This window comes from Hyla sarda, chromosome 1 (genome assembly GCF_029499605.1).
Source record: "Hyla sarda isolate aHylSar1 chromosome 1, aHylSar1.hap1, whole genome shotgun sequence".
NCBI lineage: Eukaryota > Metazoa > Chordata > Amphibia > Anura > Hylidae > Hyla > Hyla sarda.
Genome location: NC_079189.1, coordinates 467,581,827 through 467,595,293, shown reverse-complemented (window position 1 = coordinate 467,595,293; position 13,467 = coordinate 467,581,827). Strand labels below are relative to the sequence as shown.

Below are 13,467 nucleotides of genomic sequence, written 5' to 3'. Positions count from 1 at the left end.
TTTCGACCATTCTCATATCAGATGTATTTACAATCATGATAACATTGTTATTATTTTTGGGAGGAAAAAAAATATTACATATTGGGGGAGCATTTATGAAAAAACTGGTGAAAAAAAATAAAAAAGTTGCATCATTTTTTCCCAAGCAACTTCCCTGTGCAAAAATGATGCAACTCTTTGATCATCTTGCAGTAGAGGGGCCGCCCCACATTCCCGCATTTATCACAGTTTGCCATTGCTAGAGCGCAGGCTCTCTCTTGCACCAGGCTTCTCTTCTCTTGTACCTGGGGTCAATGGGGAGTGGTCAAGCACGATTCTGATAGATTTGTTATAGCAAATGATAGAAAATGGTGTAAGCTGTAACCCAAATCTTGCTAATAGAAGGTGTAGAATAAATTTTTTTGCTTTAGGATGATCCAAAATATGGCAAATTTATTTAAAAGTGTTAACTTCTTAAAAAATGGGGCTTATTGTATTCCAACACATTTAAAGGGGTATTCCAGCCATAGACATTCTCTGCCGGGCTGCTGCTCCAGTCTCGGAAACCTCTGTGTTTCCGGGACTGGAGACATGATGTTACGCCACGTCCGCTTGTGATGTTTGGCCATGCCCACTCATTTAATGTCTATATGAGGGGGTGTGGCAGCCGCCACGCCCTCTCACATAGACATAAAATGAGTGGGCGCGGCCAGACATCACAAGCAAACGTGGCGTAACATCATGTCTCCAGTAGACATGAATGGAGTGGGCGTAGCGTGATGTCACAAGGGGGCGAGGCATAACGTCAAGTCTCAAGTATAAAATACTTGTTTAGTAAATTTCCCCCAATACCCATGCTCATCATAAAGTTATAGATTATACCTTGACATATATTTATTGCATGGCTTCACCAAGGTCATGTGTTTTTGGAAAAGATTCCCAGATAATATGCATGGCACAAACACAGGTACAGTGAATGTGGTACAGAGTTATTCATTGTGTAAAACGCTGAAAGTGCCTTCAAAATATGTTGGAGCAGCAATGTGTGGTTGAATGTGGGGGTCCCCTAGGGATCCGAAGCCTTGAGGGAAACATCTGGGGCATGCAGCCCGGATCTCTGATGTTACCAACTCACCTGCATGACAGTACAGGGTGATGCCTATAGTAAAGATCTGTAGTTAAAGTAACATAAGTGGTAAATGTGAAGAAGCCACAAAGATCCACAACTGTGGGTATGAAAAGGCGCTTCTCCCGGGATTTCCAGGAATATCAGTGTAGCAAGGAACACTCGGATAATCGAGTGATGAAAGGACAATAAAATGTATTCACATAAAAAAGCACTGGGACTACGCGTTTCAAGGGGAGTGACCCCCTCTTCGTCAGGTCCTGGCGAAGAAGAGGGGGTCACTCCCCTTGAAACGCGTAGTCCTAGCGCTTTTTTATGTGAATAAATGTTATTGTCCTTTCATCACTCGATTATCCGAGTGTTCCTTGCTACACTGATATTCCTGGAAATCCCGGGAGAAGCGCCGATTGGAGCCTTTTCATACCCACAGTTGTGGATCTTTGTGCATATTACCTGACCGACCTGAGACCTACTCCGGACGGGAGATCTCCTGGCTGCACCCCGGCTAACTACCCTGATAACGGACGAGAGGCTACTAAAGGTGTTGCACTCTCAGCGCAACACTTCCAGGTGAGCAGACTGTGATTACCCCACATTGCTCCTCCATTCTACCAGAATAATGGCACATTGCTGCACACTTTTGTCTGTCTTTTTCTTCCCTCCATATAAAATGTGAAGAAGCAAGATATTGGAATGGCTCACACTTAAAGGGGTGCTCCGCCTCTAGACATCTTATCCCCTATCTTAAGGACCCCCCCCCCATCTCTCCTGCAGCACCTCGTTCATGAGCTTCACAGAGCTCATAGACTTGACTTGCATTGAGGGGGCGGGGCTGTGACATCACAATACCCCGGCCCCTGTATCGCCCATCATCAGCCATGGAGTGATCTTTGCTATCTCAACCTATGAATGGGAGGCTGCAGGAGAGATCGCGGGGGTCCCCAACAGCAGGCCCCCTGCGATCAGACATCTTATCCCCTATCCTTTGCATAGGGAATAAGATGTCTAGGGGCAGAGTACCCCTTTAAAGATCACTTCATGCGTATTGGGCTAGCCAGATAGCACCCTTGGTGCAAAAAAGGATAGACAAAATGAACATACTATGCACTGGTGCTCAAGATCCTATGAGTATACAGCATGGGTAAAGAATATATAAAAATATAAAAAATAATATAAATATTTATTAACACTAAAAATAGCAGCACTACGTTGTGTTCTCCTCCACAGGGCCCTTGTAGGTGAGTTTAACAGATGGAACAATATGCAGACTAAAAGCAACAAGGTTAGCGAGCTAGTAAAAGCAAAATATAACAAAAACTAAAAATAGATATTAGTGTACAAGCACAAGGAAATAGTCCAACACTGCTCAGTGCCATTACTCGTGATAGAATAGTCAGTACCTGATAGGGATGACAGATATAACTACGAAGCATATATTCAACCGCTGGAAAAGGTATGTCTAATATGCGCAAGAAAATACTTGCGGCCCCGGTATGCTTAAAGGGGTACTCTGGTGGAAAAAAAAATTTCAAATCAACTGGTGCCAGAAAGTTAACCCTTTAAGGACCAGACCAATTTTATTTTAGAATTTTCCTTTTTTTCCTCCTCGCCTTCTAAAAATCATTACTCTTATATTTCCAACCACAGACCGAAATGGGGCTTGTTTTTTGCGTCACCAATTGTACTTTGTAATGACATCACTCACATCACATCACATTTTACCATAAAATGTACGGCGGAACCAAAAAATATTATATATGTGGGGAAATTGAAAAGAAAACCTTCATTTAGCAAATTTTGGAAGGTTTTGTTTTTACATTGTACATTTAATACATTTAATTTAATACATGTTTTCATTATTCTGTGGGTCAATACGATTAAAATGCTACCCATGGTTACATTCCTTTCTATTATTTTACCACTTTAAAAAAGTCTCAAACTTTTTAAAGAAAATAATAGTATGTTTAAAATTGGTCTACTTTGACCACCTATAACTTTCTAATTTTTCCATATACGGGGCGGTATGGAAGCTAATTTTTTGCGCCATGATCTGTAGTTTATATTGATACCACTTTTGCTTATATTTAACTTTTTGATCACTTTTAAATTAAAATTTTTTGAATAAAATGGGACAAAAAAGGCAGGAATTTTGGATTTTTTTTTAACGTTTACACTGTTCACCGTAAGGATCTTTTACATTATTTACAGACATTTACACATGCGGCAATACCAAATATGTTTATAATTTTTTTTTTACGCTTCTTTGGGATAAAATAGGAAAAAAGGACATTTACATTTTTATTGAGGGAGGGGCTTTTTCATTTTTTTTTTTTTTTACACTTTTATAGTCCCTCTAGGGGACTATTTATAGCGATCATTAGATTCCAGATACTGAACAGTGCATAGGCATAGCACTGATCAGTATTATTGGCGATCTTCTTTTTTGGTCTGCTCAGACCAGAGCAGAAGACCCTGGAATGATGGCTGGAGAAGGTAAGGGGACCTCTTGCTGCCATGTTGGATGATCAGATCCCCACGGCAGCACCGCGGGCGATCCGATCATCCATTTAAACGCCCACATTGCCACAGATGCCATGATCTGTAATAATCATGGCATCTGAGGGGTTATTGGCAGACATCAGCTTGGTGGCTGATGTCTGCCATTACAGGTGGGTCCCTGGCTGCTGATAGCAGCCGGGACCTACTGTACAGGATGCGTGCATGATGCGAATACCGGTCCGGTGCTTGCGTGATGTACAGGACGTAAGTGTGCGTCCTGGTGCGTTAAGTACCACCGGATCAGGATGTACATTTACATCTGTTGTCCTGAAGTGGTTAGGGGGTTAATATCCAGGTTGAGATTGTAAAGTTCTAGCATAAAAATTACTTTTCCTTCTTCTCTAGAGAACAGGTTGTGTTCAATCCATATCAGTGCATCAAAATGATGCATATTGCGTAGTCTGTGCTTAAACAGATTTGTAAATGAATTCTTAATCCTTCCAGTACTTATCAGCTGCTGTATGCTCCAGAGGAAGTTGAATTGTTCTTTTCAGTCTGACCACAGTGCTCTCTGCTGATACCTCTCTCCATGTCCAGAGCAGGATAGGTTTGCTATGGGGATTTTCTCCTGCTCTAGACAGTTACTGACACAAACAGAGGTGTCAGCAGAGAGCACTGTGGTCAGACAGAAAAGAACAATTCAACTTCCTCTGGAGCATACAGCAGCTGATAAGTACTGGAAGGATTAAGATTTTTCAATAGAAGTAATTTACAAACCTTTTTAACTTTCTGGAGCCAGTTGAAATAATAGAAAAAAAAATTCCACTAGAGGGAGTACCCCTTTACATATAGTTGCACATAATAAGCTATGTATACAGTCTGGATATAGAAATTAGGAGCATTGTACCGCTCACCTGGGCTGTGCGTGTGGGACTTCTGGTTTTTTCACAGACTGCGGCCTCCCGTGGTCGTAGATGGGGACCGGCCACGCGTGCAGACCTGGATGAAGGAGAGGGACAATGTTCCTTAAATGGTGCCCTGAAGTTACTGTTGTCAGAGTGTTCTTGGACGGTGTGTAGCAGTGTCCAGTCTCTGATAGTGTCCTCATGGTATGAATGCGCGCCAAATGTAAACAAGAACACGGGTACTGGAAGGGATGCGCAGCCACTGAGAATAGTGGTGGGTATTGCTTGAGCGAGTACTGTATGTTTGGTAATAAAATATTGCTGAGTTAGATGCGTTTCGGAACCGCCTTAGGTTCTTTCCTCAGTAAAACATTATAAACCATATAGAGAAAAAATAATAGCATAGGAAGTCACTTATATAAGGACTCTGATTGGAGCATCAGGTTCTGACTTGTGGTTGGCATAAAACATGGAATGGATCAATCTACAATAGTCAAATATTTGGCCACACATAAATGGCCCGTAATATATCGATGCAGGAATATAAAAAAGAGTGTAAAAAGGAATACAACAAATGTTACTATAAAAAATAGTGTAAGACTAGATATAAAAATAGATACAAAAATAGGTATAGAATAGATATATATCTGCCAAAATAGATACAGATACCAAATAAAAATACCATCTGAAATGAAAATGCAAATAGAAATGCAATATATAGACATAAAATAAAAAATAACAATACAGATGAAAATAAAAATAAAATTGATATATAAGTGAAAATAAAATAAAATACTACATATTTCATCTGAGGCAGATTGCTCGCATCGCGTGCGCATTTGCTATAATGAAGAGAAAGTAGGTGGTTTCTTTTCCCCCCGGATGTTATACATGTTCTGAAATAAGTGGTAAATGGCCGGTGACTAAAAATCGAAGCAAATCTGGCTTATCTGCCAATACCAACCAATCCCAACACAGCATTTATTTTTAAGAGCCAAATGTGAAATGGTCTGACATACTTGTGACAATACAAGGGTTTTTGTATGTTGGTATCTGCATAAAAAAATATAATTGTATGCACCTAAACATTGTAAACACTTTGCAACATACTTACCTTAAAGGGCTTATCCAGCTACTTTTTTTTTTTTTTTTTTTAAAGAAATGTGCCCAGTCTGTCTAGGACAGGGGTCTGCAACCTTTAAGACAAAAAGTGCCACTTGGACCCGTTTCCGAAGAAAGAAAGAAAACTGGGAGCCGCAAAACCCCCCTCCCCTCTGATGCCCTGGTTGGGATACACTGGCATACACACACAAAAGGGACTACAACTCCCAGCATGTGTTATTCAGGAGTCTTCAGTCTGTGATATAACACCAGCATGCTGCCTCTGTAGTCTACTGGGAGTTGTAGTTCACCAACACCTCTATTGTATCTTAGTAGTCTCCTGGAAGTTGTAGTTCACCAACACCTCTATTGTATCAGTATTCTCCTGGGAGTTGTAGTTCATCAACACCTCTATTTTATCTCAGTAGTCTCCTGGGAGTTGTAGTTCACCAACACCTATATTGTATCTGAGTGGTCTCCTGGGGGTTGTAGTTCACCAACACCTCTATTATACCAGTAATCTCCTGGGAGTTGCAGTTCATACACCAGTGTTTCCCAATCAGGGTGCCTCCAGATGTTCCAAAACTACTACGACCAGCATTCCCTGGTTGGGAAACACTGGCATACACACACATAAGAGGGACTACAACTCCCAGCATGTGTCATTCAGCAGTCCCCGTCCCCCCATCATTCCCAGTATGATATTTATTCCCCTGCAGTCTTTACATCCCCAGCCTGTGTAATATGTCTCCTCACACATAGAAATCTTCCCCAGCCCCTGCAGTGCAGTATGTCTCCTCTCCCCTCACCCGCTCTGTTTCCCCTGTGCAGACATGAAACCTCCCCGTGAAAAATTAGGTCCTGTGTGTACAGAGCTGGGGGAGGGGAGGAGCTTTTCCCCCATGAAAACATGAAACCTCCCCGTGAAAAATGAGGTCCTGTCTGTACAGAGAAGGGGGAGGGAGGAGCTATGTCCGTCCCCACTCTCCCACTGTCTCCTTGTATTATGCAGAGCTGCGCTCTTGCGCTCTCCATCCTCCGTGAGGGGGCGTGGCTTAATTATCTGCAGACGTGCGGTGAAAAAATCAAACCCATGGCTCTGCCCTCGATCCTCCCCACTGTAGCTTCGGAAAACTTGCCCCTCCCTTTTTCACCTCACACCGAAGCCGCGGCAAAGGTGTAAAAGAGCCACATGCGGCTCCGGAGCCGCAGGTTGCCGACCCCTGGTCTAGGAGAATAAAAAAAGATAGATAACTTTAATGCAGGAACACAGAAGAATCATTAAAGGGGTTATCCAGCATTTTTTTTTTTTAAAAGAAACGTACCCAGGCTGCCTGATTAAAAACAAACAAACAAAAAAGCCTCTATTTATCTCCCTCGCTCCCCGCAACCTTATTGCAGCACCCCCTCCCCTTCCGGAGCTGCAGACAATAAATCACATTGTTACTCAGCCAATCACTGACCACAGAGGAGAAATGGGATGTATTGTCTGCCGCTCTGAGAACTGGAGCGTGGCGGAGACTGGGTGCTGTGGCTGCGGGGAGCAAAGGAAGGTAAGTTGAGGCTTTATTATTTAATCAGGCAGCCTAGGCACATTTTTTAAGAAAAATTTGCTGGACAACCCCTTTAAATAATTCTTCCGCGTTACTGCATTAATGTTATCCATCAAGTTTAGGTTCACTTCATGTTGAATAATTCACAATGCTTAGCTTAGCATATGTCAGCATAGATACCTCTGAATATTTGAAATACCATCATGCAGGTGTTTTTCAAGGCATAGTCCTCAGGAAGAAATCCTCACAATATTTGATTACTTATTAAGGATAGATTAGTGACATAGAACTTCAGTTCCATGTCCAACACTGTAGATTGTTAGATGAGATACAGCTCTTGTTTCTCTCTTTTTTTCTCTCCCTGCTATTGTATTTTTTACTCCAAGGAGAGTAGTGTATCATCATATAGCACACATACAGAATCTTAGCACAGAAGCAACAAGAAGTGTGGTCAGGGGAGTGTTATAACTCCGCTGCTAGTCATTATATGGACTCACCTGCTACAGTATGTCATGGTCTCCTCTTCCTTTAGAAATACCAGCAACAACATGGTGTTTTTCTTGGCATTTTTTTTTTACTCCCATAGACTTCTATGAGAGAAAAAAACACCATGATTTCAGGGAAAAAAACGCCATAGGCTCAACATGCTGCGATTTTGCAAAACCGCCAAGGGGCTGAAAAATGCCAAAAAAGATTGAAAAAACACCAAAAGGATTAAAAAAAAAACGTCAAACTGAAAAACGCCAAGTGGAAAAAGAATTTAGCGATTTCTCATTGATTTACAGCTAACATCTGGCTGCAGCATTTTTTTGCCAAAAAAATGCCATGCGGCAGAATTGGCGTTTTTCTTGGTGTTTTCCTCAAAAAAAAAAGGGGGGGGGGGGAATTCCAGTGTGTTTTTTTTGAAAAGACGAGTGATTTTGGATGAAATATAGGGAACACACACCTTTTTCCGAAAACCACGCCCATTTTGTAGGTTTTTTTTCACTCTGAGTGTCCATGATCCGTGCGACAGAACTTAGACGCAAAACCCGACAAAAAGAGAAGGAATCCTGTTAGTAAATGAGGGCCAACATCTATATGTGTATGGGTAGGTATTTATTTATAGTGTTGAGCGGCATAGGCCATATTCGAATTCGCGAATATTCGCGAATTAATGGACGAATATTCGTCATATATTCGCGAATATTCGCATAATCGTTATATTCTCGTTTTATTTTCGCATATGCGAAAATTAGTGTATGTGAAAATTAACATGCGAAAATTAGCATATACAAAATTAGCATGTGCGAAAAATCGCATATGCGAAAATTAGCATATGCTAATTTTCGTATATGCGAATTTTTGCACCCCAGTCTCACACAGTAGTATTACAGCCTTCTTTACACCACACAAGCTGGAAGCAGAGAGGGAAGATCACTGTGATGTGTACTGTGAAGAAAAAAAAAAAACGAATATTCGTAATTACGAATATATAGCGCTATATTCGCGAAATTCGCGAATTCGCGAATATGCGATATTCGCAAATAATATTCGAATTGCGAATATTCGCGAGCAACACTATTTATTTATTTATATTTCTTTATTCTTTTTTTTGTTTTTTGTTTGTTTGTCTTCCTTTCTCTCTTTGTGAGTTCGGATTTATATAGAGGTTGGATTAGTGAAATATGGATGGATTTGTTGGATTTTTCTTAGGTAGAACAATATTGGGGAAAATGTACTGATAAATACTGGTAACTGAAATGGAATGGGTACTGGGAACAAATCATTGATTTGTTTTTGGTATCCATTTTTCCAGAATGTTATATTTTATTGTGTAAATTAATAAAAAAAATGTAAACAAAATATAATAAAAATTTTAAAAACAAAAAAATTGGATCCAATGGATGCTGCTGCAAACAAATCTGGCAATTTGTTGTCCTGTCCTTTATAAATAGAATCCACAGTGCAGATGTAGACAAAGCCCACGAGGAAACCAATTTCTAATATTTTTGATATACAAGCACAGCTTCCTTATTTAAATACATGAATTCTTATTTTTATGTTTTCTCTCTAGTATTGTAGGTTCTGGCTCGATCATTGGGTATGCTGTATTTCAGAATGCTGTTAGATCCCCAGAGGTGAGGTTCTTGTAAACTTAAGTGAAATATGTGGTATCTTCTTCCATGGATTTTAAAGTGGCATTCCCATCTTTTAATTTTCATATCACTAGGATATGACATAACATTATGAACTGTGGGTATTGACCTCTAGGCCCCTTGCTGATTTTTAAAATTAAGGGAGTGAGTTCTCTTCAGCTTTTTCCTTGTATATAGGCACTCCTGTCCACGTCCTATGCAAGGAACTACAACACAGCACCAGAGGCGTAGCTTGTAGCTTCTGGGCCCCGATGCAAAATCTGCAACAGGGCCCCATATGCCAATTATATTACTGGTCTCTAATGGGGCAGATGTGCTTTGGGGCCCCCTTAGGCACCAGGGTGCGACTGCTACCTCTATAGCTATGCCCCTGCACAGCACCTTTTAAGTCCTGCACAGTGGGTGGACAGGAGTATTAATATGGGATTCGGCCATTCACAGTAAGTGATTATCAGAGCTCAGGGTCTCTCCCTCCCTTCACAATGACCTTTGCAGCAGTCACAGAGCATGCCTAGAAATCTCTCCCATATAAGTGAAAAGGGTTCCCTCCACTCTGTTGCTCCTATGTCTTTGGTGCTTGCTGTTTAGCACATCTCTAAATGCTATTAAAAGCAGCTCAGGCAATATGGCTGTTCCAATAATACTGTACTGAAAACATATAAGTATCCTGCCATGTGTGCTGCCACCTACCACAAGCCCCCTGATGAATCACAACACGAAACGTACGTTGGGGTTGGAGCTGGTAGGTGGCAGCACACATGGCAGGCTACTTATATGTTTTCAGCTTGGTTTTCCTTTACTTCTAGCTGTTGTCCGTTTATTTCATGCAAAGGAATCTCCTCTACTTTTGTATCATTAGTAGCAATATTGATTATGGATCCTTGTACCATTACGGAGTTTCTTGCTGCTATTTGATTACAGATGTTCTGTGTGCCCTGTAATCCATGTACTGCTGCTACTTATTTCCGCTTCCCTTTTCTGTATCTGTCACTACAGTGCCTTGTTTTTACTTTTCCATTTCATGCTTTTAAATGTATGTCAGATTTCTTGATACGTGTTAAATGAAATTTGCTATTTTACATAAGTGGTTCATGTTATGCATTAAACCAATTGTGGCATCATTCTGATTGCCTATTTTTGGAGGTATAATATTCCCAATTATATTGTACCCCAGAAAAGTTTTTTTATATGTAATTATTTTTTTATTCTCAGGTTCGGCCACTGTTTTATCTCAGTGTCTCTAACTTGCTTCTGGCTTTTTGCTGGCTCCTTGGGGCTGTACTGTACAGACCGCATGCCCCAAAACCGAATTTGCCATGCTTTAATCTTCAGGCGTTGGGGCAGGTAAGGACATACTATTTATAGAAACTAGTCTGTAAGGCATTGTTCACTAAGCATTAATATTTTCTGACAGCTGACATTCCTTTAAATTTGCGGCATTCATCTCGGTACTGTAAAGCTGTAAATCCATAACTCTCTTATAATTCAATTATTTATACATTTTTATTGTTTTATTAAATAGTACCAGATATAAGCATACATTTAACGGACAGTTATCTTAATTACATAGCGATAAGTATTAGCAAACAAACCCTATAGTGCTGGTCAGTAGTCATCCATGTAGATAAGGTAACTACCTACAATAACCTGTACTAAATTGCTCATTTCCTGTGTTCCGTACTGAGATATGAATGGATATTTCAGGTCAAACATATTACTTTCCCTTTGTGAGGATCTGTCTGCCCTCCTGTCTTATGTATGTATTATTAAATACTTGTGTTCTCTATGAAATAATAATCCTGGGCCATGTTTTCTTGCACTGTATATGTGAATATAGTATTTTTAATCGACCTCTGACATTAAGCCCAGACCTCTGAGGAAGCCCTACAAAGTGAAACATGTCGGGGTGTTTTAATCATTATTGCTGGAGGGTGGCAGGTATTTCATATCAAGTATGGCACCAATATTTACATCCAGTGTACTAGTAATAGGTACAGTCACACTTGTTTATACATAACATTGTTCACTTCCTTTTGGCAATATAGGTGTTATTTTAAATATCACTTTATGTATTTTCCTTTCATTTTAATTTGTATACACAAACAAAACAGAACAGGGCCCTTACTCTTCCTCTGCATGGAGGGGCGTGTTGGCATATCTATAAAGTGCTGGAGATACCCAAGAACATCACTCGTGTATGTCAGTGCTCCCATAGACAGTGCATGGAGCAGGTGCCGAAGCACCGCTCCTTGCACAGGAAGAGACAGCGCCCCACCTGGAGATCTCTGGGGGTCTCAGTGTTCAAATCACCTGCAATCTGAACCTTATCCCCTATTCTGATGATAGGGGATATGTTTTAAAGTACTGAAGTTCCCCTTTAAGCACAATCTAAGTACATCAGAGGTGACTGGAAAACCAGGTCAGTTTGCGTGGGAGCAAATGGTTGTCATAACTAAAAAAAAGAATAAATTAACAGCCTAGCAGACATTACATTATTTTTCCTTTGTAACAAATGTCAGTAAGTTGCACAACATTTCCATTGTCCTATCTTGATACAATATTATGCATTTTTCTCATGGGACTTGTCATGGGAAAAGTATACAGAAAAACTAAACATGTACATAGACAGAGGGCAGAAAATGTTTTACTTATGTTCACGCCTAGAAGTTTTAAAGGAGTTTACCAGTAACAAAGAAAGTTATTTGGCAGCTGCCCAAAGTAAGTTAACAAAACTGTAATTCTGTACTGTGACTATTGTCTGATTCCAGACCCCCTCTCCGCACATTACTGATCCCATTCCACCATGGTCAGAGTGCTTCCTCCTTGCTCTGTAACAGTGAAATGCTTGAAAAGGGACGGGCCGTTCTTTAGCTAAGCTAGCCCCCGTCTCCCTTGCAGCTGATGCAATATATATATATATATATATATATATATATATATATACATACAGTTTAGTTTTAATAAATCTCTTCCAATATACTTCACTTCTATTAAGTTTGTTGCAACATCAGTTGAGGTTTCCATTTCTGCCATAAAAAGTCCCCAGCTTCTGTTTTGGAATATCTGGCTATAAACAATTTGAGCAGTATTAGTCAAGTAACACACTTGGCTGCAAATACATCATTAGAATACAAGATCACTTTAATGCAATTTTCACCCACTTTCCTTGGAGCTTTGGTGGAGGAAAGAGTGAGATGTTTAATAAATATAATATAAGGATAGGGCTAAAAACAATACGTATGTATACATATGTAGGGGAGAGTTATCAGTCTGTCTTATTGTACGATTCTCTTTGTTGCCCATATCAACCAATCAAAGCTCCACCTTAAAGGGGTATTCCATGATTTATTTTATTCAGCCTTTGAGCCCATGATGCCAAGTTATAACTCTATGTAATAAGCTTCTATTACCACCGTGCACTGCTTTGTCCTGTTTTTATGCATGAAACCCACACCCTGAAGTGCTGTAGTACAAGTCATTTTATTCCACTGTTGTCTCTGACCTTTCCTAGCATTCTATGTGGCCATAGACATATGTAATCAGTCACATGGTCTCCAGGGGGAGTGATTATACAGCAATGAGTGGTAAATTACAGGGTCGAAGGGATGTACTGAAGTAATGCTATCCACCCACCCACTAAAGCATAGCCACGCCCCCTGGAGACCATGTGACTTATTACATATTGGCCCTGATTTACTAAGAGTGGAGTGTAATTTTCTTTGTGAGTTTCTTTCCCAACACTTATTTTTCCACAGTATTTACTAAGGTTTCTCTACATTTTGCACTTTTCTCTACACTTTGCTTTTTTTTACACAAGGTCTGATGTGTCTGGTTTTCCTCAGCTCAAATCCACCACATTTTATGTGTAAACCTTAGTAAATATGTTGGGATTTTTTGAAAATGTTGGGGACACGTCCCCTTTTCAGTAACTGTGCCCCTTTTCCCAGCCAGTCACACCCCTTTTTCGGGTTCTCTCAGTAAAGTGGAGAGTTGGTCTGTTTTTTTTTTTAAATTCTGGCACCAATTATGGTGCAAACAGAATTTGACGCACAACCCGACAAAACATGTTGGGTTTACAATAGTAAATCAGGGCCATTGTCTCTGGCCACATGGAATGTTGGGAAATGTCAGACACAACAGTAAAAAAAAATAAAAAATAAAAAATG

General features: G+C 40.2%; 1 protein-coding gene and 1 long non-coding RNA gene across 2 annotated transcripts in view; one reads left to right on the top strand and one right to left on the bottom strand.

The window, feature by feature from the left end:
- Window positions 1-13,467, top strand: part of TMEM116 (transmembrane protein 116) — a 56,418-nt gene that overhangs the window by 23,220 nt on the left and 19,731 nt on the right. Inside the window, exons 3-4 of the mRNA XM_056536556.1 lie at window positions 9,220-9,283; window positions 10,514-10,645. Coding sequence (XP_056392531.1) covers window positions 9,220-9,283; window positions 10,514-10,645 — 196 coding nt within the window. The remainder of the gene's footprint in view (window positions 1-9,219; window positions 9,284-10,513; window positions 10,646-13,467) is intronic.
- The window catches only part of LOC130285227 (uncharacterized), a 52,413-nt gene that overhangs the window by 33,278 nt on the left and 5,668 nt on the right, over window positions 1-13,467 (bottom strand). Inside the window, exon 3 of the long non-coding RNA XR_008847300.1 lies at window positions 4,519-4,603. This is a non-coding gene — a long non-coding RNA (uncharacterized LOC130285227). The remainder of the gene's footprint in view (window positions 1-4,518; window positions 4,604-13,467) is intronic.